Raw genomic sequence first — 25,308 nt, 5'->3', positions numbered from 1 at the left:
CTGGGCCCCTTAATTCAGGAAAGACATTGAGGGGCTGGAGCACATTCAGAGAAGGGCAACGGAGCTGGGAAAGGGTCTGGAGCACCAGGAGCGGGAGGGAGCTGGGGGGGCTCAGCCTGGAGAAAAGGACGCTCAGGAGGGACCTTCTCACTCTCTCCAACTCCCTGACAGGTGAGTGGAGCCAGGTGGGAATCGGGCTCTTCCCTCAGGCAATGAGTGACAGAACGAGAGGACACAGTCTTAAGCTGGGCCAGAGGTGGTTTAGGTTGGACATAGGAAGAATTTCTTCACAGAAAAGGTGATTAGACATTGGAATGGGCTGCCCAGGGAGGCGGTGAAGTCACCATCCCTGGAGGTGTTTAAGGAAAGACCGGACATGGCACTGAGTGCCACGGTCTAGTTGACACGTTGGTGCTTGGCCAAAGGTTGGACTCGGTGATCCCAGAGGTTTTTTCCAACCTGATCCTGTGATCCTGTGACTCCACGGACCCGCCACTCCCACATCATGGCGGCGCCGCCCTCAAGATGGCGACGGGCAGCGGCCGCGCCGCGCTCAAGATGGCGGCGGGGCGGGCACTGCCGCGGAACGGGTCATGGCCGCGCCGGAAGAGCCGTGAGGCGGCCGGGCCGGCGGGGAGCGAGCCCGGAACGCGGCCGCTCCGAGCGGGGCGCGGGGAGGCGGTGGCGGCTGCGGCGGGGCCGCGCGGCCGCCGCCATGTTCCGCTCTGGAGAGGTGAGTCGGGGCTTGGGGGGCTCCGTTCGCCTCCCGCTTCCCTTTCTCACCGGCCCCTCGGGGCGCCGGTGACCGGGGCTGAGGGAGCCGGGAGCCCCTCAGGCGGGATCCGGGCTTGGGGACGGGGAGGGCGCTCGGCGATGGGGCCAGGCCGCCGAAATGGCCCTCCCTGGGGTGTTTTCTGGGGGGGTCACAGGGGCTGTCAGGTGAGAGCAGCCCCCCTTCCCCTCAGGAGGTGCCATGGCGTTAATGACTATTTGGGCTGTGGTTTCGTGGTTAAGGTGTGGGCATGTGGCAGGAGAGCTGTGGGTGGTCCGGTGCTGGAGTGCAGTGTTGGTGTGTGTATGTGTAAATATATATATATAACCATAAACACGCATATACATAGATGTGGTTATATAACTCTTAAGGTTATTGAAACGGATGGCGCTTGGAGGAAAGATATAGAAAGAGACGGCTGCGATATATTTAGAAAAGAATCAGGGACAGTCACTTTTCCAGCTGCAGACTAAGTGGAATGAATGAAAATGTTTTTTTCTCCCCATTCCAAAGCCCCAGCAGCGAAAAGTGGGTGAAAGTACTGTGGCTCGTGTGAAGTTTTGCACTGTCTCCGTGTTGTCTTCTTAGGGAAAGCTTTTTGGTTTCTTCATGCAGATGGAAGTACTTAAAGATCCAGGTGTTTCTGTTTTGTCTCACTTTAAAAATCCTTATCAGACTCGGGGTATCTGTTTACTCAAAAGTGTTGCTGAAGTTTCTGAGCCAGTAGCTTTGCTCTTTTTTCTTTTTGTTCTTCTCCCCCCCCCCCAGGGAGTTGTAAGCGAGGAGAGTGAGGAGGAAAGCAATGGTGTCAACTTGATGGAGTTCTCAGATGAGATCCTTCTGCACATCCTCAGCTACGTCCCTTGCACAGACCTTGTTCTGAATGTCAGGAGAACCTGCAGGAAACTCGCAACGCTTTGCCTTGACAAGAGTCTGACACATACAGTTCTCCTTCAGAAGGACTATAAGGTGGGGAGAGTAGCTTACTTCTTCTGTTAGCTGTGAAGACAAATCTGACTTCTGAAAAAACACCAAGTAGAACTTTCTAATGTGTCTGCATGAATGGACTGTTCTTGAACTCTGAAATCAAGCACACAATAAACTGTTTTATAAAAGCATTTGTTTTCCAGAATGCTTTGTTAGAACAGCTCTGTGCTCCCTTAGTTTTATAAAATACTGTCAGTGTAAACTTCTCTGTGTTTCTGGAAGCTAAAACAAAAGTAAACGTGACCTGCCATTTTGTAGCCATTTGAGTTACCATTTTCTCAAAATATGTTTTCCCTGTTGCTGTGCAAAAAATCTTGTGTGTGTTGCTCTCAGGCATGCAGTCAGTGAAACCAGAATTTGTGTATGTGCTATGACAGAAATAAAGCTTGGGACTAAACAGTGATAATGGTTTTATGGGAACTGTATCACCAAGTGTGGGCAAGGGAAAGCCTCTCTTACTCATTTCCAGAAGAGGAAACTGGATGAAGAAGAATGGAAACATTCTTGCTTCAGTTTGAGTTTCCATAGATAGTTCTGCTGAAATAGATTTGCTGGTAGAAAATGGAGGTGGTTCCCATTCCACTCTCAGCTGCTGAACAGCTGTAATGTAGAACTGTGCAGGCTAAGAAGCTAAAGGATATGTAATCTTAGGAGTCCAAAGCATGGCAGACTGAGGTGCCAGCAGTGTAATAATTCTTTGGCTGGGCTGCCATGCCCAAACCTTTGGATGAGCCACATAATCTAAGTGCCAAACACTCTTATTCCCATCTCCAGCTGGGAAACTGAGTCAGTGCCTTATATCTCATTGACTGTGGTTTTGTTTGGGTGCAGGTGAACAAAGACAAAGTGAAGCAGCTGATGAGGGATATCGGGAAGGAGATTTACCAGCTGAACATGGCCGGGTGCTACTGGCTGCCCAGCTCCACCATCGATCACGTAACACGCTGCAAGAACCTGGTGAAGCTCAACTTGTCCGGGTGCCACGTCACCTCTCTCCGGCTCTCCAAGATGCTCTCCACGCTCCAGCACCTGCGCTCCCTGGCCATCGATGTCAACCCGGGCTTTGATGCCAGCCAGCTGAGCAGTGAGTGCAAAGCCACCCTCAGCCGTGTCTCGGAGCTGAAGCAAACCCTCTACACGCCGTCGTACGGCGTCGTCCCGTGCTGCACGAGCCTTGAGAAACTGCTGCTTTATTTTGAGATCCTCGACCGCTCGCGAGAGGGGTTCATGCTCTCTGGGCAGCTGATGGTGGGCGAGAGCAACGTGCCCCACTACCAGAACCTCCGCATCTTCTACGCCAGGCTGGCTCCTGGCTACGTCAATCAGGAGGTGGTGAGGCTGTACTTGGCAGTGCTGAGTGATCGGACGCCTGAGAACCTCCACGCCTTCCTGATCTCTGCCCCCGGCAGCTTCGCGGAGACGGGAGCCACCAAAAACCTCCTGGACTCAATGGCTCGAAATGTACGTCTGGATGCTTTACAATTGCCCAAAGCCTGGATTAACGGCTCCGGGCTCCTGCAACACTTGAAGTTCAACAACCCTTTCTACTTCAGCTTTAGCCGATGCACCTTATCTGGTGGGCACCTGATCCAGAGGGTGATTAATGGAGGGAAGGATCTTAAAAGCCTGACCAGTTTGAATCTCAGTGGCTGTGTTCACTGTCTGGCTCCGGAGTCCTTGTTTCGGAAAGCGGAAGATGACATTGACAGCAGCATTTTGGAAAGCCTGGTAGTGTCTTGCTGCAACCTGAGGCACCTCAACCTGTCTGCAGCCCACCATCACAGCTCCGAAAGCATTGGGAACCACCTGTGCCAGCTGCTGTCCAGGCTAAAGCACCTGCTCTCGTTAGCACTGCCGGTTTGCTCCATCACAGATGTTGCTGCAACCGTGGAGAAGCCTCCCACGGCTCCTAGTTTGGTGCCCCAAACGTTTGGAAGGAAAGTTCGGATTGGGATACAGGCATATCCAAGGAACTTAGCGGACCAGGCAAATCAGAAGATAGAGTCCTCAGTGTTCTGGGCTCTGATGGGAAGCCTGCGGTTTTTGGAAACCTTGGAAATAATTGGGTCCAGTTTCTCCTCTGCCATGCCCCGCAACGAGCCAGCAATTCGGAACTCGTTGCCTCCTTGTGTCAGGGCACAAAGCGTGGGGGATTCAGAGGTGGCTGCCATTAGCCAATTGACTTACCTGCAGAGCCTCACCTTAGCACAGCTGCCAAATATTCTCACTGGCTCTGGGCTCGTTAACATCGGGCTGCAGTGCCAGCACCTGCGGACTCTTTCCTTGGCCAACCTGGGCATGATGGGGAAGGTGGTCTATATGTCTGCTCTCATGGACATGCTGAAACACTGCAAGTGTTTGAGAGATCTCAGGTGAGGGGCTGCCCTTGAACATCTCCCATTTTTGTTTGTGGATCTCCAGAAGTGTAGTGTTTGGTTTGTTGTGGTTACTGTTAAAACTGTAGGAGCTGCAATGGCTTGAAAACTGGGTATTTTCCTTCCTGACTTGTGGAGAATGGGAAGGCATCACATGTGTTCCTTGAAGGCTCAGGATGTGCCCTTTAACCAGTGTTTTAAGAGCAAAAAGTGCTGTGACTGCCTTCCTCTTAGATAAGAAAGAGTGGATGCTGCATATTTTGGAGCTAGCAGCCTGTCAGGGCTGGTTAAATACTACGAGCCTTTGCTGACTTTTTGGCTTTGTGTATATGTACATCTCTTAAATTTCCAGGAAAGAAGAGGTTCCTATACTGTCCAGATAATGTAGAGTTCTCCTCAGGTTTCCCAATGAGATATTTTTCTGCCTTTGGTTTGTATTAAAATCTCACCTCTTTGTTTTTTTATTTCTTTTCTTGATAATTTACCGAAAACATTCCAAATTTACAGTTTGTCCTGTTGGTGTTCCTCTCCTGGTAGGATTTAAAGAATCTGATCCTAAGGGGTGCACAAAGGAGCTTCATGGTAGCCAAAATGTGCTCGTGAAAGCAAAGGGCACAAACTGATAGTTTCCTTGCACCGCTCCTGGATGAACACAAATGTTATTACTTTAGAAAGATGCTTTTTTTCCTTCCCTTCCCCCCTTAAATCAGGTTATTTTAGTGAAAATGCAGAACCTGTTAGTCCCATTGTCACAATGGGACTGTTCACAAAAGGGTCCAAAATGCTGAATAGTTGTGGCAGCGAGGTCACTCTGTGGGCACAGTTCAGTTGCTGTGACTGAAATGGTTGCTCATCACCTGGGACTGTTTGTGGGCCTGTTCCTGATCCACTGCAACAGTGAAGGGATCCAGGGTGGCTAAAACACCTCAGGAGGGTTTTCATGTTCCACCACTTCCCATTTATAACAGGCAAGGAACATGGAGATCTCTCACCCAGGAGATGGCAGCTGTTGGAAATTCATTTGCTCGATGTCTTGGGTTACGTGAAAGTGTCTTTAACCTTCAGGAGAGCAAAGAGCCAGGGGAGGACTGAGGGCTGGGGAAGGAGGTTTGGGTGTGCAGTGTTCCTTTGCTCAGCCTGGGCTCTGTAGTTTCCAGAGGCTTTGAAATGGAGGCCAGGAGCAATAAATACAGGTGGGAGGCAGCATAGAGCCTGGAATAAAGGCTGGAACAAGGATGTCTCCTTGTACCATGCTTCCATGGAAGCTATCATTCCTCTTTCCTGACTAAGATCTCATGTTTTATGTGGGCTTAAGATGGTTTTAGTGTTTAGCACTTCCTCCTGATAATGTAGTTTCCTTTTCATTTGACTGATTCCCTGCTGTTCCCACCCTTTTTTTCCCTTCCCAGTATTCCAGTCTAAGGCGATCTTCCAAAGCAACATTGCCATCTAGCGAGTGAAGGGCGGCATTGCAAGCGTGGCTGGCGTGTCTGAGGGATTCACCTGCAAACCTGCTGTCAGGATGCTGAGCTTTTTGTCCTAAATTTTCTGAGCTTTTTGTCCTAAATTTTAAGTGACCCAATAATGCTGTTGAAAAATGGAAGACGATGCCCATCTCTTTAATATTAATTTTAATTTATTACCCGAAGCACTGATATGCTCTTAGGATCTCTTCAGGCAATGCCACCCGACAGCAGTTGCAGGCTGAGACTAAAACAGAATTTATCAATTAACAGGATTAAGTTGCTGAGATACCCCTGGGTACTACAAAAGCCTGTGCAGAGATTATCCAGATCAGGTTGGGACCGACAGCTTGTTATCACCTAATGGATTAACCTTCTTGGAGCTCTTGGCCTTCCTGACCCAATGACTGAGATTCCCAAGTGCTCTGAAGCCCTGTAGTAAATCTGCTCTAAGCAGATGAACTCTCCTGGTAACACCAGCCCTGAGCAGGTTCTGCTTCCTGCAGGCTGGTTTCTGTGAGGGAGTCACCCAGATATGCTGCTGGTTAAAACACAGGTCCCACATTGGCCAGGTATGGCTTCACTGTGTCATTTTGCTTTCCTGCTGGATTACCATGACAGAGGATCCTGTCTCTCTTCTCTGGGCCAAGTGTTTAGGATGAAGGTTGGGTTGATGGTGGTTGTTCTTCCCATGGGCAAGGAGTACCTCTGATCCTTTGCCAAGGATGGTTGTGGTCACTCTCTTGGTCCCAGAGGCTTAAGTTCTGCATCCCCCTGTGTGCACTGTGTGTTTTTCATGCCTGCTTCTCTCTAGGCAGTTTTGATCAGTGCTTGTGCACTGGAGCAGAATCCACATCACCTGCTCAGTGGATGTCAGGTAGCAAAAGCCAGGCTGTGCTTGTAGGACCAGAATGGATCTGGTGCTCAGCACCAAGGCTTGTCTTACCCAACATACTTTGTGGAAAACTTGCAAAACCACGGTTATTCCAGGGTTGCTCCCTGCGGGCGCCGGAATTCTGCAGTTTAGGGCCTTTGTGCCCATTTGTGTCCTTGTCTGTCAGCAGTGGCGACACTGCTCGATCCATTTGCCACCCCCCCATGAATGCGCTGCTTTCCCTCTCGTCTGAGAGCTGTCCCAAGTGTGAATTGCCCATTGACTTGTTTTTGTTTATTCCCGCAGGCTGGAACAGCCGTACTTCTGTGCGGGCGCCCAGTTCTTCCAGGCACTGAGTCACTGCTCCTCTCTCCAGCGGCTTTGCATCGTCTCCCGGAGCGGGACTCTGCAGTCTGACGCAGTGATGTCATTCATGGCCAACTGCCTTGAGGTCATCATGTGCCACATGTTTATGGGAGAATCTCTTACCGTTTGCAAAAATCTCCAGCAATCCATTGTGCGGAGGTGAGTGCGGAAGGGGGCCGATGTGGGATTTTTGGAGCTGTTGGAGATTTATCTCCCGTTTCCTTGCTTGCCAAGGTTTATATGGCTTGGAGCGCTTGTTCCAAGAAGCTAATAGGTACTGTGTAACTGCTTGGCACGTAAACCGGCCTCTTACTTTAATAAGAGTGAATCAGTGAAGTATCTGAAGGTATCATATGAATTTTTGATTCCATTCCCACCCATGTTCTCTGCAGTTCCGTAGGCTGAGTTGAAGCTCTGGATGTAAAGCTCCATCATAAATCAAATGACACTTTTTTGTGTAAACAAAACATCTGCCGACATTTTAAGTACTGAGAGATTTGACCTTGAAGCTTTCCTCCTTTCCCACAAGTGACTAAGATAATTCTCTGTCCTCTAATCACTTGTAAATGTCACTTGCTGATAATCCCCTGGCAGCGCAATTCAAAGCCTTTAAAGGGTTGTTGTGAAGGGTTTTTTCTTCTGGGGGATGCGTGAGGGGGGAGAATTGGTACAAACTGCCTTTGCACGTTTGGCAGTTCTTAAATGCATTTTGCTTGGCCCCTTGCAGTGTTCTGAGCCTCACGTGGTGGGAAACGTTTGTGTGTGAGCCGTGAACTGCATTTGAAAAGAGAGCTTTTAATTACGCTTGGCATTTGGAAATCTTCTAATAGTGGCAGTCACCTTACAAAATATTTCCCATGCAACAGACTTTCCTTTATTATTTTTTTTTTCTATAAGGCTTTTTTCCCCGCCTTCAGTCTGTTTTCTTTGTCACCTACTGTTGCTGGGCCCTGTTAAGCTCTAATAAAAATTTCAAATCACACGGCGTTATTAGTGCATCCTAAAGGGTGCTCCTCCCCCCCCAGCCTTCCTCCAGCTTCAAACTGACTTATTACACTTGGCTTGTTTCCGTGGAACAAATCCAGAAGAGCCTGTGACTATATTAGCTCCCTACCAAACTGCTCCCGAGATTGTTACTGCCTCTGAAAGCCTCTGTGTCCTTCTGGGATAGGGATTGTTGGAAGACTCTGAGTAAATTCCTTGTGATGCGACAAGGATTCTTTGAGTTTGTTTTTCACGGGGCTTCTTATCTGTAAAAACATTTCTGGTTTGATATCAGTTGTGCTTTGGGGATCCTTAGAAAGAACCACAAATCCACAGTTCCTGGTTTTTATTTTCCCTCGCCTCTGAGGTGCCGTTGCAGCACTGGCCAAAATTTAGATGTCCACTTACTGGGCAGAAATACACCATTCTGCAGTATTTTCTCCCTTGTTTTCTCTGTCATGGACAGAATCTCGCTGCATTCTGTACCTCTTTATAATCTAAACCCTGGGAACTTTCCAAAGAGCAGCTGATGCCTCATGGAAATGTTAAAGAACTATTTTTGTATTTAGCGACAGTTCTGGCTGTCAAACTTATTTTTTTCTTTTGTATTTTATTAATAGCGACACTTGTATCAAAACAGGATTTTTTGAAGGTTGGGTTTTATAATATTTTTTTCTTTTTCTGCTGAAGAGAGCATCTGCTCCCTCTGCAAATTCTACACCTGAAGTCATAATCCTCTGTGACATTGTAATTGGTGGCTCTGGAAACGATTTTGATGTCACGTAAGATTATGACTTCAGGAGGAGGATAAGTAGGGGGAGCAGATGCTCTCCTAAGCAACAAAGATCCCGTTCTCATGCAACTGTCTCTAGTAATAAAATGGAAGGAACAAAATACAGAAAATGATGTGTAAGCAAAGCCTGGAGTCTTCCACGAGCCATCAGCGAGTCTTTAACCACGTGACTTCTCCAGTGATCCCATTCTTATCCTTGCACAAATGTGCCTTCAGATGGAGTCAGGAATTGACTTTCTCTTGGCTGCATTTTGTCTGCTGCTCCAAGGGCAGAGACATGTGCAGTAAAATCTATGTGTGTGAGCTTCAACCTGTGGGTGAGGCTCTAATTCACACAGCATGGCTTCCCCTAAAAGTGTGCTGCTGTTGTCTCTTTAATCCAAGTTTTACATTGGAAGACCCCATTGGGCAGCAAGTTGGAAGTTATATATCCTTGTGGCAGAATAAAATAAAGTGAATTATCTTGATTTTTTTTCCCCCATTTGTTTGGAATGTGTGCAGGTGCTGCATGGGAAGCACGGAGAGGGGTGGAAAGGAGGGACCAGAATGAGCCTTTGTTTGTTCCCTATTCTTCAGGTCCCAGTGAGGATCAGAGTTCCTGCTTTAGGGCTGTGGAGATGGTGGTGTTTAGGCTGAGAGATGGTTTTGAACAGGGACATGGGGCTAAAGTGACTCCCATTCTCCCAGTGCCTCTAAAAAAAGAAGAAATGTGAGTGGGAATGGGAAAGGCCTAGGGCTGAGCACACACCAGGAGTTTGCTGCAGGAAGTAGAGCTGGGAGGGCTTGAAAATGCAATGTGTAGTGCAGGGTAGTCCTTTTTCAGGTGTGGATGCACCTGATGGGTTTGGGTCACAGAAGAGACTGGGACCCATCTGGGAAGAACAGACTTGTTTCAGCTGTGGAATTGTACTGGAAGATGGTGTATATACAGGGTGTGGTGATGGGAGCTTGGGAATTAAATCTGCTGCATCACACTGATGACTTACAGCATGATTCCCAAACTCTCCCCTTTGACTATAAAATGAGGTTAGTGTTATGTATTTCTGTTCCACTGGCCTGAAAAGAGACTTATTCTCATGTCTCGTGGTCTTGTGACAGCTCTGAGCCAGGCCCTGTGGTGTCCAGCTTTCTGGTGAGCAGTTTCTGCTTGAAGTTTGCTGATATTTGGGACAAACTAGTTCGTGTATTGAAGTCAGTAAAAGCCTCTGATTCAGTTCTGGCTCTTTTGCAATGACACACAAGAGGCAGAAGGGGCTCATCTGGAGCCTCATCAGCAAACAGGAGGCTTGCAAGGGCAAGGTCTCCTCTGAGCTGTAGAGAAGACTGTAAAGATTGTTTCCCTCTGGGCAGATAAATCATTGCAGTGTTTTTCTTTATTCTTTTTCCTTCACCGTGAATGGGAGGGGTGATCTCCTTTATGATTCAGGGAGATACTCTGCACATAAGAAGGGCCTGGTGGTTAGAGTGGGAGATGTGGCTTCAGTGATCCATATCCACTTCCCTGATCTTCCTCAGGTTTCACATGATGGTGGTCTAGTCTCCGTTTCTCTGTAAAATGACATTTTTTTTCCTGTCACATGGTGCTCAGCTGCTGCCACACTTCAGATAGCAGCACATCCAACAAACACAATGTTTTCCATTTTATGCTTGGACCCAAACTTTGCTGGAGTGCTCAGCCCCAAGCACGTGTTGTCCCTGTTTAAATAAGTCTCCTGTTCAAAGCACTGCAGCAGTAATTCCAGAAGCACTAAAATACCACAGTTTGAGGCCCCGTGGTTGTAGGTTCAGGAGTGACCCCAGACCTGTTGCTGTGCCAAGAGGCTTCTTTGCAGAAAAGGTAAAATTGCTTCTCTCTTTGGGGCTGAGCTGCTGTGCTGGGATTCTTTCTAAAGGCTTGCACAGAGCCTTGTGTCCCAAGGCAGGTCCGAGGGGGATGATTCTTGCTACCGAGAGCTTTCCCGAGGCTTTCCACACTGTTATTTTGTGGAGTAGTCAGTAGATGGAGCTGTGACCCATGGAAGGTCCCACCGCTTGCCGAGGCTGCGTGCTAAATAATCGTATTTATATGCCAGTATTTCTCTGCCCTAAAAATGCTGCGGGCAAGGAATTTGGATGACTTCAGGCTTGCACAGCTACATGGTGTGGTTAGTGGGCACTTCACAAATGTGCAGGAGAAGTTGCTTTCCTGGTGAAGCTTACAATTGGAAAACAGGCTGGAAGAGGGGATGGGAAATGCTTTGGCAAATATCCCCTTGGCCTCAAGGGCAGATTTTTATTTTCCAGTGTGTGCCTTTAGAATTTTGTCGGGTTTAGCTGAAGTGTTTAAATAGCTCCTGCTATTGTAATGATTTCAAGGACTTGACAACACCAGACAATAAAAGCCCATGAAAAGTCCTTGGAAAAACACCTTAGAAAAGGATCAAGAAAGCTAGGATAAAATAATAACTAAAAAACCGAAAACAAGCAAACAAACAACCACTCAAAAACAAAACACAAAAACCCAAAAAAAAAAAAAGGCAAAACAAAAAACCTCTAAGAACACAGTGTCATTAGGGATTCTTCATACAGATAGGGAAAGTGTCATGGTGTAGAGGTGAGCTGTGATTTATGGAAATGGAATCCAAGCTAAGCCACAGCAGAGAGAGGAAAACCATGGTGCAGCTGGAGTGTGTTTTGGGGTGGTGGGTGGGCAGCTGGGCTCTGCTGCTCCTGTGTCCCAAAAGTGCAGTTGTGAATTCCTGGGAGCTGCTGGGAGACAGTGCAGAGGGCTGGGGCTGCCCGGGGCGCTGGAGCAGCATCCCCCTGGAGCTGTGGGGTCGGAGTGGGGTCATGGCAGTCCTCACCCAAGCTCTCTGCCCCTGCTGCCCAGCCACGCTGGTGCCTGTCTCCAGCAAAAGGCACCGGTGCAACTCGGCACTGGTGAGGCCACAGCTCGAGTGCTGTGTTCAGTTCTGAGCCCCTCACTATAGGAAGGACATTGAGGGGCTGGAGCATGTCCAGAGAAGGGAACGGAGCTGGGGAAGGGTCTGGAACACAGGTCTGATGAGGAGCAGCTGAGGGAGCTGGGGGGACTCAGCCTGGAGAAAAGGAGGCTCAGGGGGGACCTTTTTGGTCTCTGTGACTCCCTGACAGGAGGGTGGAGCCAGGTGTGGGTCAGTCTCTCCCCCCAGGTAACAAGCGACAGGATGAGAGGAAATGGCCTCAAGTTGTGCCAGGGGAGGTTTAAGTTGGATATTAGGAACAATTTCTGCCCCAAAATGGTTGTCAAGCACTGGCACAGCTGCCCAGGGCAATGGTGGAGTCACCATCCCTGGAGGGATTTAAAAGCTGTGTAGATGGGACAGTTGGGGACATGGGCTTGGCAGTGCTGGGGGAACTGTTGGACTCAATGATCTTGGAGGGCTTTTCCAACCTAAGCAATTCTGTGATTCTTTGGCTGGAGTGACTTTCAGGTTAACCAGTGTTGGAAAGTGTGGAGAATTTTACTCATTTAGGACAATCTGCCCGTTCTGGGGATCCAAGACCCAGAGAAAGTGAAACACTTAAGTTACTCTGTCTTCTGCCTCTGTCAGGTATGAGCACTGCGTAGTTTGAAGTGACTTTCACAATAAGATTCCTACCACTTTCTAGGAATTGCTGTTTCCATCTGAATTGGATCTTCCTATTCAATCTTCTGTAGCATTACCTAAATTTCTCTCTGCTTGTTATTGCCCTTTTTTAACATGAAACTCTTGGCTGGATCTTACCTTTTCTGAAACTGCCGATTCCAGCAGCCCTGTGTGGCTGTGAGAGCTATCATGCTCACTGAAGGGAAGAAGCACCCTCCTGGGATTCAGTTGCAGAAATAGGGCTTCCAGGTGGGAGCAAGGAGCTGAAACTGAGTATTTGTAAAGTGCTGAGTGAGCCAGTTCCTCTCCTGGCATTTACAACAGGACTGAACTATCACAAATGAATTTTTGCTCACCTCAGGGCTAAGCATTCCTCCCTGCCCTGGATATCCCTGCAGTATTCCTCTTGCCTGGCTTCTCATTGTGGGCTCAGCCTCCGAAAATCCCTTTTTGGGTAATCCTTTTACTGTTAGAGGGGGCAGAGGGGGCTGTAGGAGCAGTAGGTGTGTGCAAGATCTTTGAATTCAGCTGAGTCCTGCAGCGTCGCTCCCGCACTGCTGCATCGGATTGATGCTGCAAAAACCTGGTATTAGCACCTAGGGCTCTTTTAAGATTTGCAGGCTGGTTTTGCATCCCTTCACCACCTTCTCTTCCTTCTGACCTTGAAGAAGTCCTGTGTCCCAGAGCCAGTGGTGGCTGCTGATCCCACCCCGGCAGCCTCAGCGTGCCGCGGGCTCGGCCCCGCAGAAGTGGGATTGCAGAAGACTTAATGTATCGCCAGGCTGGTGGAGTGAATCATTAGCATCCTGCTCAAGCTTTCATTGTCTGTTTCATTTCCTGCTCTTGGAAACCCCTGAATCATTCTGTCACAGACTGAGTAACAAACTGCATCCTTGTCAGCTTGCGTTGCCCAAGGATTCCTTGGCGGGCTTGGCAAAGGCTGACTGCTCGAGGTGTGGCCCAGACACCTTTGCTTCTACCAGGGATGTTGTTTATGGGTGGGTTCAAATACTTTACGAGCCAGCACAGCTTGTGGTACGGTCCCCAGTTTGCCATGTTAATTTATCGTCTTTTGAGGGTACTCACAAACCCCCTTCTTTAAATGCATTCCTGTGGTTGACCCAAATGGCTCGTTCTAACTGCCAGCTCATGTGTTTTGAAGGGAATTCAGTCCTGAAACCTTCCTCAGCGGGTAGATTGGTTTGTGCATGAAATAACTTTCAGGGATTGTCTTCTCTCTCTTGGCTGAGAAATAATATTGGAATAGTACTGTCGTGCTTTCTCTTCATGAGGGTGTAAAAGGCTGAACGGAAGCATTAACTGCAGCTTTAAAGCATTTCCATAGTAAAATAAATCTAATTGAGCAGTTATTGCAGTAGCTTTTTAATTTGTGGAAGAGATTAGGAAATAACTTTCAGCTTGCTCTGGCAGAGCACTCCCCTAGGACGTGTCCTGGGCTCTCTGGCATCGCTCTTTGGGCTCTTATTCCCTCCCCCTCTAATTGTCCAGTCACATTTGACTGATGCAGAGTTCAGCTGGCAAAATAATGTAAGAACCTCAATCTGCAGGCGTGTTTGATACAAACCTCAGTTCACAGGAGAAGTAGCAGAGTGCCATTCATGCCTTACAGGGAAACCACAGCAGAGAGATGTAATTTGCCTCGGCTCGGGATGAGTCTGATGTGTTATTGCTCCTTCCCTGTGGCTCAATGCAATGGCAGATGATGCTGCCTTGGAGATAACGGGGGAAGAGTTGGCAGTGATGTGTGTGAAGGATTTCCAGAGTCCCATCTACACCCCTTGGTCTCGAGTTGGAGGCTGTAGTGATGGGATTTACAGTGAGGGAGAATGACAGGCTTTGGGAGAATGTTGGTTTGTCTGTGTGGACATGAAGGGATGAAGACACCTCTAGAGGAAAACACCTTATGGAGAAAATATCTCATTGTGTGGAGTTAAGAGCAGCCAGAGGAATCACAACAGCTTTCCCTGGGAACTTTTTAAGTCCATTTCTGAGGTTTGGTAATGAAGTCTGCTCAGTGCTGGCACTCTGGCAGGACTGGAGAGAGAATGGCGCTAAGGAATGGGTCTGCTTTAGAGTCAGTGTGGGGAGGCTTTGCACCCCTCTTGAGGCTTCTGGGGGATGAGTGGAGGGCAAGAGTCCTCCCTGCTCACATAGGAAGGGGTCTGGGAGAACCCCACCTGCAGTTTCTTTGGCATGACTGGAAAATGCTCTGGAGAAGCTTCGCTGGCAATCACTGTAAGCAAGGAGAGCTTTTGCAGCTCCCTGGTACTGAGGTCAGGACACGGCCAGTGGAACAAATTTTAAGTGGTTGTCTGGCCTTCCCTGAGAAGACAAGGAAAGTGTGTGTGTGTGTTGGGTCATGCTGCTGCCAGCTGCTCCAGCTTGTCCTGGCACTTCCTCCATTCCACCCTGCCATGCTCAAGGAAGGGAGTTTCCAGCCTGGCTCAGGTAAGCTGGCTGAGGCTTTCAAGACAGATGCCACACTTGAACTTTGAGATGTGAGCAAGTCTCCCAGAGAAAACAGGCTTAGGCTGTGCCTGGCAGAGGATTAACAGGGGTTTGTGAGTGTAGATCAAAGAGCTGCGTACAGAGCAAAAAGTGAGTTGGTCCCAATTCTCTTCTCTTGGGAAACTTGTGCCTCTCCAGAAGCAGCTCACCAGCCTGTGGGGGAGGTCTGGACAGAGAGGGGAAAAGGTGTGCAACTGCAGCAGAGACTGGTTTGCATTTGAAAGTCATGCCAACCAGAGTCCACCTCTGCTCTGTCCCTGCTGTGCTGTGTTTCCCTAAATCAAGCTTCTCCTGGTTTCCTTCCTTCCTTTCCATCTCTGGAACCTCTTTTCCCATAAGCCCAGCTCAGTTTGTGGAGTTCAGAGATCTGGCCTTGATCCACTCCTGATACACTATATTTCCTCACTTTATCTGCTGTGTGCTGCTTTTGTTGGCAGTGCTCAATTATCCCACCTTGTGTGCCCTCTCTCTTGTTTGCCAGCTTCTGGGAAGTGGGATGTGCTGAAACACTGGAATTTGGCATAGGGCTTTCCTTGGATTTCTCTGGAAATCTCAAGGGGAAATACATTCCTTAGCCCCAAATACTGCCTTATCCTTTCCTTACAAGTAAAGAAGGTAAGTTTGAGCAGCACCCAACACAGGGGAGCTGTCATCTTCCAGAGTCTGTGGGTTGCAGGGGGTATAATCCATCCCTCCAGGCTGGCTGGTGAGATTCCCCATGGCTTTGGGCTGCCCTTTGGCTCTCAGCAGGTGGAGTCTGCAGGGGACTTGCTGGACTCTCTGGAGAGGTATGTCAGTGTTTGCCAGGAGATAACTGCATTCCAGGGAGGGACTCTTTTGTCTTGCTAAAATTGAGGAAATCTGATCAAAGTGCAGCCTTGCTTTAGACTTTTTCTCTTTCTTTTTGACTTTGTCACTGACCTACATATTGAATCCTACCACAGTGGCTGGAAATAAGTGAGAGTGTAGTGTTAGGCTATTTACCAAGCTGTTCACTTGAAAATAACCTTACTGTGTCCAGTCCACACCTGTTCTGGGATAATTTTGGAGACAAAGAGCAAACCATCGTTAACCCTTTCACCCACATACAACCTGTTCAAGATCTAACAGCAGGGAGACATTGTACCTCTGCTGATGCCAGGAGGAATTTGTGACATAGGGTGTGCTTTGGCGTTGTTTCCCGGCTCTGTGGATTATTCCAACCAGCTGCTGAGGCCTGACTGGCTCTGTGTCCACATCCAAATGAGGACACTTCAGAGACCTTCTTGTGAAAGCTCCTGCTGGGTGGTTGTTGGTTTGGTGTTGAGTCTGCTGGACCAGAGGCTATGCTGGAAAATATAAGTGTGGGGGGTGTGTTTTCTTTGTTATCCCAGTGGTTGTTTCTGATTAAAGGATCTGTTTTGGAGGGGCTGCAAGTCAGTTGCCTAAAAAACTTGCTTTCATTTAATTAATCGTGATGAGTTAGTCTGGAGGTTTTGTAGAGCAGAGCAAGCAAGCATATCCTTGGCTTTTTCCCTCGGAGCAAAAAAAAAAAGCAAACAGGGCTTCATGTCTGAAACTGCAGCTCTTTTGTCTCCCCAGGTCAACATCCTTCTCTGTCCTTTGGGTTTTAATTTTACAAGCCATGCGTTTGCAGAGGTGGATGGAGTTTGAAGTCCATCCAGGTGTGGAATGAGGAAAGAACCCTCGAGAAGATTACAGGAGCTATTCTGCAACTCATTAACTCACTCTCTTCCCCTTCTTGTTATCTCCTCCCCATGCCTGAGGCCTTTCAAACTAGTACTCTAAGTGCCTCTCACTTAATCTAGCCCACCTGGACAGGTGTATGAAGAAAGGAATTGCCTTCCGGGGAAGGACTAAAGGAGCATAGATTGCAGAGGGAGGCTGCTTTTGGGAACTGCTAATCCCAGTTTAACATTATGACAGCTGCTCGTTAAAATCAGGGTGTTTTTTAACAGGCAGTTAAAGGAGAGGCTTTGCACGCACATTTAGCTGAGAATAATAGTGAACCATGTGCATTTGATTTTTTTTTTTTTACTTAAATCACGCAAATTGTACATGGAAAGAATTCTCCGGCGTCAACTTGCTGGGGTTTGGAATTTACAAGGTTTGCAGTAACATACAGTTTCCTGTTGAGGGGGGGGAGAAAATTACAAAGCTTTCTTTTTTTCCTTTTTTTTAAGATGAAGTTCAAACCCATCATACAGACCCAGCCTCTCTGGAAGGGACACTGAGTGCATTGGGGTTTTTTCATTTGTCTCAGTGGCAGTTCATCATGTAAACTTGTCTGGGTTCTTGTTTTTATAGCTACATGTAAAGGCTGCTTATAAACTACAATTTTGTATATGGTGAGAAGGCAGCATGCAGATCCAATTTGGGAGAGTCTGTATACAAAGGAGGAAGCAGAGGTTTGTTTCCCTTGGGGAGATGGCAGTTTCTTCCTTGCTGAACTTCAGTAAACTTGGTCTATTAACATGATTTTCTCTGCAGGACTGTGGTGTTGGATAAGAAACATGAAGAGCTGAGGCAGAGGAGGGACTATCAAAGAGACATTTGGCTGTATTTTATATGAAATCACTGCAGACTTTACCAGCTGCCTCCCAGATCAGCAGTTATTTTGCTGGTTGATTTCTTGAGGGCAGTGCTGTAGAAGTAAGAAGCTGCACAGCTCCTACACGAGCCCCCAGATCCACTCGAGGAGCTGTGTCCTCTTCTGTCAGCCCTTAGGCATGAGGCATGATGGGCAGGTCTGTGATGCAGAAAGATATAAAATTGCCCCGGGTAGTGCTGGAAATCCTTACTCCTGCAGCTACTTAGGCAAATGAATTTAACCCACCAGGACTGAGCAACTAGCCTGGGAAAGGGTGTTTCTCTGCCACATTTTTGGCAGCTCCAAATAATTTGTGGATGGAAATATCCTTTCTGTCTCCCAGGAAATGCCAGTCTCTTGTGTCCCTTTCTTCAGCTTTGGTTGTGTTGCTACCTGGGGTTTTCGTGTGTGTTTCCAGCAGCCGAATCTCCAGCCGTTCCCTCTCTGACAGAAATCTGACCATTTCAGAACTAGTGATGAGCTGGGAATCTTCCAGGCACTCATCTGTCCAAGAGAAGTTTGTTGAGCAGTGAGCTTCTCTTTAGGCTCAGCACGGCCTCCAGGGACTGGCACTGCCAGTGTGACTCTGCCTTCCCTGAGAGTGATAATGAACTGGTCCTTGTCACACCGTTCAGGGGAAGCATCTTGGTGGCACAGGGCTAAGAGTCACAAGCCTTTTTAATCTTAAGGTGTAGCTCTTAAGGGAAATTATGCTACAGTTTTACCCCCCAGCTTTAAAAGACTGAACTCTTGCTATACCACACTGAGTAATACTGTTTCTCTTCCCCCACTCTTCCTCACAGGTTGCTGTCATGTAGGGTACTGGCTGATGGGGACTTGATTTTTTTTTCTTTTTGTATGGTTCTTTCTACATTGTTTAATGGCTTTAACTTTTGTAGATCTCTTCCTCTGCTCTGCAGCCTGGATTAAAAAGGAGGCTGCAGTGTGTGTGTGTGAGAGTGTGAGCACACTTAAGTGCTTATCTGCACATCTGAGCTTTCTAAACTTGCCTGTGCTCTAATTGCAGAGTGTAGACTCTGCATGCAGAACAACCCAGCCTGAAGTGATAATCCCAGGCTCAGCCCCCAGGGAATGCCTGGCACTGCTCTGGCCTGATTTTCCTAATGGCTCTGCTACTTGCTGCTGGTTTGCAGGTGGTTTAAATTGTTATCTCTGAGCACCTTGCCCGGCTTGGGCAGAGCTCTTGGGATCTCTGGTCCTTTGAGAATACCTGTATTTTGTGATTTAGTTATTAATTTAGAAAATCTTCTTCCTCTCTGCCTGTTTTAGGTGCAATCTGGGCTTGTGCCAGCTCAGCACACTCGCTGAGAAGGGGTGCAAACCCAGCCTGCACTCCCTGCTAACACAGAGAGGGAAGAGAGGGAGACCTGGAGTTCCAGCTGCCCCTCCTGCCTCCTCTGAACAACCCTTCCGTGCCCCCACCCCTGCATGATCGATATCCATGCCATTCCTTTCTCTTGCACTGGAGAATTGGTATTTTTCCTTGGCTAATAACCTGTGTCTGATTTAGTTTCCAGGCAGAACGCCCTGCATTAAATGTCGTCATTTTCCCTCTGCTTCATGAGGACTTGACAGAGGTCATCAGAGATGTCCCCATGCGGCACTTGGATGAAATTACCTTGTTTAAGAGCAGAGTGGCCGAGGAACCTCCCAATTTGTGGTGGTGACTGTCACAGCAGGGAAAGGACAAGTCAGCGTGAACACATGGAATAGCTTCTTGTTGGCCTGGATTGCCCGTCTTCGGCTCCTGGCCACCTCACTGGATGCTGTACAATCACTTTAACCAGGTGCAGTTGCAAAATAATAATAAAGAAAAAAGCTGGTCCTTTGCAGTGGGGAAAAATCTGTTGGATGTTTGCTTGCATCTGAAAATCCTGTCTCAAAGGCTTCTGGAATCTTGATGAGTATTTCCTTGCGGTTGATATGAATTGTTTCGTTATTTTGCTGAAGTTAAAGGTAAGAGAGACTGACTTAACGATGCTCTTTCCCCCGTGTCGCCTGGTGTCTTTCCCAAGGGCCCCTGTGTACGTTGGCAGTGTGCTTTGTGATGTTGGTGGAAATCATTCTTTGCTTCGGTCTGTTTTTGGCAAAGTAGAAAGCCTAGGCCAGCTGAGAGGCACAAAAATGTGTTGCTCAATTGAAGTGCATCACATCTTTTCTATGTTACAAATAGGCATTTGTAGTCACACACGTGCAGTCCTGGATATTGAAAGGGTTTTTTTTGATGGAGAAGTACCACAAGGACTCTTCTTTCTATTTTTAAATAACAAATTAAGGTCATTAACACCTCAACCATGGTATATTCTTGCTGATGCTGTTTCCAGTGGTCTGGTGGAAGAAGTTCTCAGCTCTTTTGGAAATCCTTGTCTTAGGGTAGATGGTGCCTACAGTAAATAAGTTGAGGCTCAGATCTGATTTATATGCAGTCTGTCTTGCAGTGTAGATGGGAATGTAGTGTTCCAGTTTTGTCCTTATATCCCATGCCTTGAGCTCATGCTAATTTTAGAGATGTTATGAAGTATTTTCACAGTGTGATTTCAGTCGGCTTCTCTGCTCCACAGAACTTCCTCAGGCATCAGTAGTGGTCTGGATCACTTTCATATTGCCTTATTTACTGAGCACTTTTGAAAGCATCAGACAGCTGTACCAAAAGCCAAGTAATGAATTCCTGGAGCTACATTTCTGGGTGGCATAATTTCCCTTGGTAGCAAACCAGGTCTTTCTTCTGCAAAGCAGCTACTGACCAGAGCTGTCTAAATTCACCTAAATCCCGAATGTGTTGAGCAGTGCTTTCCTGGGGAGGCCCAGAGTTGTCCAAAGATGATATCCCCATCTCCTTGTCAGCATTTTCTGCACAAGATGCCATCTCCCAAACAGTGTTCTGCCCTCAGTGTTCATAGGAGCCCTGGTCTGATGGGCTAGATTTGAGAGTAAAGTGCATGTCCCAGCTTTGCAGGACTTTCCCTCCTTATTTTCCTGTCAGCCAAGTGTGAGCCTGCCTGAAAGTCTGTCCTGCAGATGTAAATCTCGAGCCAGGCTGTGATAACCCTTGTGCTTGGAGAGGTTACGGTGTAAGGAGCAGGTAAATGTCAGGCTCCTGCTGGCACAGGTCTGTGCCTCGATGGAACCCAGCCCTGCGTGGTTTGCTGGGGTTCCCTCCCTTCCCCTCTCAGGACAGGGAGCCAGCACAGTCTCTGGTTTGCAGTTGGCAGCAGGATGGCGAGGCTGGCTCGTGCTCCTCTGGGAATGCTGCAGCTGAGCTCTGAGCTCTCCAGAAGCGTTTGAGGCTCTGCCTCAGGTTCGGCTCTGTGCAGGTGAGTGTCAGGAGCTGGTGCCCTGTTCTTGGCATCCTGCTGCTCTTTTTCCTCCCGTTCTCCCTGATGAGGTCATTCTTTCTACCTCTTGTCATATTACTTGCCTGTTTGACTCCCTCTCTCCCTTTCCAATAGCTTTCTGCTCTCCTTCTACCCTCACTTCAGCGCATCTGATGGATTTTTTGGCAGAAACATGAACTGCTGCTCTGTCCAGTTCAGGCCACTTCAGCTCTGCCTGGTTTTTGTCCAGGTTTCTTTCCTAGGATAGCTAGTGAGGGTTAGGGAGAGTGTTTGCAAAGCTACTTTCACCTCCTTGTCTGAAGCACTGGCAAAGCTGCTTTCTCCTCCTTGTACCTCTGGCTGCAGGGCAGGGCAGAGGGAAGGCTCAGGATATGGAACCAGCTCTCTGATGCCTAAGGGAACCTGTGTAGTCCTGTGAAGGAATCCCAGCAGTTTGGTACGTGCTACAGGAGCGAGGCTGTTCCCACCCTCAGCAGGGATTTCCCCTCCACAAACAGGCTGTGGCATCAGCAAGAGCTTGGTAGTGCTGCCAACTCACCTGTTCCTGTCCCACTGGAAAACCTGGATGGGGGACAGAGGTGTTCAGAAACCAGCTGTTGCTTGATAGTGCTGTTAACCCTTTGGTCTTGGGATTGCAGTCAACTGATGTAACAGGCTGTTCCTTTGGCTTGGCACATCCATATCCACCTGCCTTCTGTCTTGCTGGATAGGGGCAGCAATCAGGCATGTTTTATGATGCTGTTATTCTGTTGTCTGGGATATGTTGTTTAGGCATCTGTATTTGTGCAAGTGGGTCAGAAATCAGGTACAACCAGGGCTAGGAAAGGTCACCCACAGGTGATAAAGGTAGTATCCCAAATTGTGATAAAAATTCCTTTCACTCCCAATTCCGGGCCAGTGCTCGATATCTACTAGAAATCCTCTTATGGTGAGTGAGAATTTCCGCTGCTTCTGCACTCCAGGCAGGATTCACCAGATGTTAATAATGTGCTTATTTTCTCTAAGTGCTATTTTGGCATCGGTGTTAATTACAATTTATATTCTGCAACATTTACACTGGGAAAAGAACCCACCCTAATAGTCCCCAATTGGCAGAGCTGGGCTATTAAACACAGCTCCATATGTTCTGAGCGGAGCAATGCTTGGGACTCGGAGCCCACTCAGCACTCAGGCTCCTGCAGGAAGCCGTAGAGGAGAAGAGGGGAGCAGAGAGATGGGTGTTCTGCTCCTGGCTTTTATTTAATATGAAATCCCCCCTCCTTTTCTCTGTCCCCATCTCTCCAGAAATCTCCCTCCTGCTGTCTGTGAGCATCTAATGAGGTGATCTCTGAGCCTGCTGATGCTGCTGTCCGTAGTCTAAAATAAATGAATTCAATTCCAGAAGGTGCCCTTCTCACAGGGAGTGCCTCTGCAGGATCCTAGTCCCTGCTGGCCTGTTCCTTGCTGTGCTCCAAAGCAGACCTCCAAGCTTTGGGAACTGCAGCAGAAGTCTTTGCTTTGATCACCAACAAGGTGTCCATGCTTCTGTGGGAGAAGGATATTCTGGGACAGGTGCTGTTAGTGCCTAAAATCCGCTGTTGTTTGCTGCTCTGCTGATGTCCAAAGTCTTGTTTGGTGAAGTGGCATTTGGTTCCTACAGGCTGGGAGGCTCTGGAGCGACAGTGGTTTTGGTGTGGGGAATTCAGAGTTGGCTAAGTCATCAGTATTCCCCTGGGTTTCTTAGGAGCAGTGTAGGTTAAAGGATTGCCTCCTCAGCTGTTTGCAAAGCTGATTTCATGGTCTCTTTGGGAAGTGACAGTGTATCCACTGCTCCGTCTGGGGAAGGAGCTGTGTGGTGACAGCCTTTCCTCCCTTTGGAGAGCTTGGGCTGCAGTCACTTGTCTGTCGGGGAGGGGGTTTGGCAGGAGGAGATGAGAGGAGATAGGGCAGGATGGAGTCACAGACCTCGCACTGGAAGCCAGACACACATCGTGAGGCTGGACCTCAGTTTCCTCACTGTGGAAGGGAGGAGACTCATTTGCCTGGCAGGGAGCCCCCAGGGGTGCAAAATGCTCTCCCCTCCAGGCGAGGTGTTGCTCCCTGGGGAGCACAGGGCAAGGCTGGGGCTGCCTCCTCCTCTGCGAGGTGTGTGAGATCCTGGGGAGCAGAGCAGGACTGTCCCCTCACCTTGGTCTCCAGAGGTGTGAGCGTCCTGTGGGGGACTGTACACGTGAGGTGCTGGGTGCTTTCTCCCAGCAGCACTTTTTTAGGATGGGGCCACAGAAACGTGAGACTTTTCCACTGATGGAGTGCAGAAGGGTTGTTTCACCTGCTTAAGGGAGATGCAATTCCCTCTTGGCCAGTCCCAGCAGAGTGTCCAGCCAAAGCTCCTCTCCCTGTCCACAGGGAGAGCAGTGCAGGAGCTGTGCTGGGTGTTGCAGAGGCGAATCTCCTTCCACTGCAGCTCTCCTGCCTGTGTGATGAGATGCACAGGCAGCCGGGGTACTCCAGCAGGAGAATCATTTCCATAGAAACCAATTGGGATCTTGTATGGGGAATAATGATTAATAGTGAAGGGATGTTGCCTCAGGCCCTTTTCATTTTTTAGGGGGCAGTGAGGGACAAACTGGGGCACAGGTAAAGGGACAGGCAGACTCGAAAACTAATGGAAACCATCCCTTCCATTAATTTCCAGGGCAGCTCCCCCTCTTCTCCTCCTACCCAGCCCCCAGTGCTGCTTCCCAGCTTTCGTCAAATTTTCAAAATGGCTAACCTGGTTAGAAATAATCATAATAATAAAAAAGGATGGATGAGGTCTGACTACTAACATTGTTGCTGTTAGCAGCAGGATTTCAGCCATAAAACATGAAGCAAGGGAGGCATTGACCTTTCCGCTGTTTGAAATGAATGGAGACATCAATATCTATTGTTTTGTGGCATTGACCTCTGACGCTCTCGGTTCGCCCTCCCCTTTCTTTTTTTTTAATTTCCCCCTGACACTCGAGGAAAGGGGTCAGTTTGTACCATCTATTGATCCCGATCTTACTTGGTGATAGGGAAATAATTAGAATTTTAAAGATCTCTGCTGCATGCTGGCGAAATACATACAGAGAGGCACAGGCTAAGCCCCTGCTTGCTGCGTTGCGTTCTCCCCCCTTCTTGCAGAGATCCAAAGCTCTGAGATCTGAAGGAAGACAGATCAATATAGGTTTAATCATGATGGGGGTTTTATTTCAGTTTTTTAAATGGTAAAGTGTAACATTTTATGTTAATGTTGTCGGAGTCTGGCTGCCTGGTGCCTTGTTTTATTTATTCTTTTAAGTAGCCCCTTCTTTTGTGAACTTCATCTATGTACAGAGAATGTGAAATCAGGCATTGCTAATTAGCTGTATGACAATTAAGTAATGTAGCACAAAACCATTAGGACACTGGATTTGTTTTTGAAGTTTGTCCTTTGAAGTGGAAGCTGCAACTCCCTGCCCAAGGCTGCTGGGGAAAATGTTTTTCTATCAAAACTTTCTTTGAAAATAAAATGTCAGTGTAAGAGTCCCTATTTCTGTCATCTCTCCCTCTAAACAGCGGGTGGAAATTGTTTCTCCTTGTAAAAACTGCTGGCATTGATAGAAAAGGGGAATTCAGGAAAGCATTAAATGGGCAGTTGGTCTCCAAACACCCTCAGTTCTGGTGGAGATGTTACCAAAAATGCTTTTTTGGAAGGGAAGGGTGCTGCGTTAGGAGAGAAGACCCAGCTCACGACCTCGGAGATGGCAAAGGGAGGTGGCCCTAAAACTGTGGGTTCAGCTCTGACACCCCAAGTGCCATCAAGGTGACAGCCTGGTCACGGACACCGACAAGCTCCTGGGTTCGGGCTCCTCCATCCGTGCGCTCGTTCGACACTTGTGTTTGCATCTGGCCCTTTGTCCTCGTAGTGAGTCGAATTCTGAATGTGCAACTTTCATGTACGCTGGTGGCATGTAAAACTTCGAATAAAGAGTGAAACATTTGGAACCAGGTCTGTCTCCTTGCCTCCTGCTTCCTATTTCCCTCTAAATCCAGAGCCCAAAGCCGCCCTCCCAGGAGGCACACTTTGGCACTGCGTTTTGAGGTGAGGAGTGTGTGGGCAGGGATGTGCCTTGGTGCAGCCCTAGCCTGGACTGGGAGCTGTGGAATGTCGCTAGGAGCACTGGGGTGAGCGCTGCTGAGGGGGTTACAGCCCCACTCCCCCAGGCCTGAGGTTTTGGGATGCTGCTCCACTCACCATGGTGCTTGTGGCTGAGGGCTCTGCTAAAGAAGGAGCTACTTTGTGTTTAGGAAATGCTTCTCCTCCATGGATCTTGGAGCACTCAACTGCTGAGCCGTGCTGCTGTGGGACAGAACACTCAAGGTCAGGTTGGATGGGGCTTGGAGCAACCTGGCCTAGTGGAAGGTGTCCCATGCTCAAGAAAATGTGCATCCTATTGAGCTGTTTCTTGTGTTGTTGTTTCTAGGGATAGTGGTACACGGAAACTAGGCTTCAGCACCTACTTTGGATTGAGAAAACCTACAAAATAAATATGCAGGAGGATCAGCTTTGTGGAAAATGGTGCAGCTCAGGTACCCACATGCTTAAGTCAACTCACCCCAGGTAGGTGA

The 25,308-nt window shown here is 48.3% G+C and overlaps 1 protein-coding gene across 1 annotated transcript; it reads left to right on the top strand.

Annotated features, from left to right (window-relative positions):
- Nucleotides 1-639: 639 nt before the first annotated feature.
- On the top strand, nt 640-24,687 carry FBXL18 (F-box and leucine rich repeat protein 18). Its single transcript, XM_027656744.1, has 5 exons — nt 640-733; nt 1,541-1,741; nt 2,591-4,131; nt 6,778-6,996; nt 18,873-24,687. Exons 1-5 carry the CDS (start codon nt 716-718, stop codon nt 19,027-19,029), a joined length of 2,136 nt encoding a protein of 711 aa, XP_027512545.1. The 5' UTR covers nt 640-715; the 3' UTR covers nt 19,030-24,687.
- Nucleotides 24,688-25,308: the final 621 nt, after the last annotated feature.

This window comes from Corapipo altera, unplaced genomic scaffold (assembly GCF_003945725.1).
Source record: "Corapipo altera isolate COAL_440 unplaced genomic scaffold, ASM394572v1 104, whole genome shotgun sequence".
Lineage (NCBI taxonomy): Eukaryota > Metazoa > Chordata > Aves > Passeriformes > Pipridae > Corapipo > Corapipo altera.
This window is presented reverse-complemented; position numbering and strand designations above follow the sequence as displayed.

What these genes read in the sequence shown, in the direction of transcription:
- FBXL18 (XM_027656744.1), top strand. An exon ending in AAGTGTTTGAGAGATCTCAG is followed by an intron (nt 4,132 to 6,777) that starts GTGAGGGGCTGC and finishes TTATTCCCGCAG; the next exon opens with GCTGGAACAGCCGTACTTCT. An exon ending in CAGCAATCCATTGTGCGGAG is followed by an intron (nt 6,997 to 18,872) that starts GTGAGTGCGGAA and finishes TGTCTGATTTAG; the next exon opens with TTTCCAGGCAGAACGCCCTG.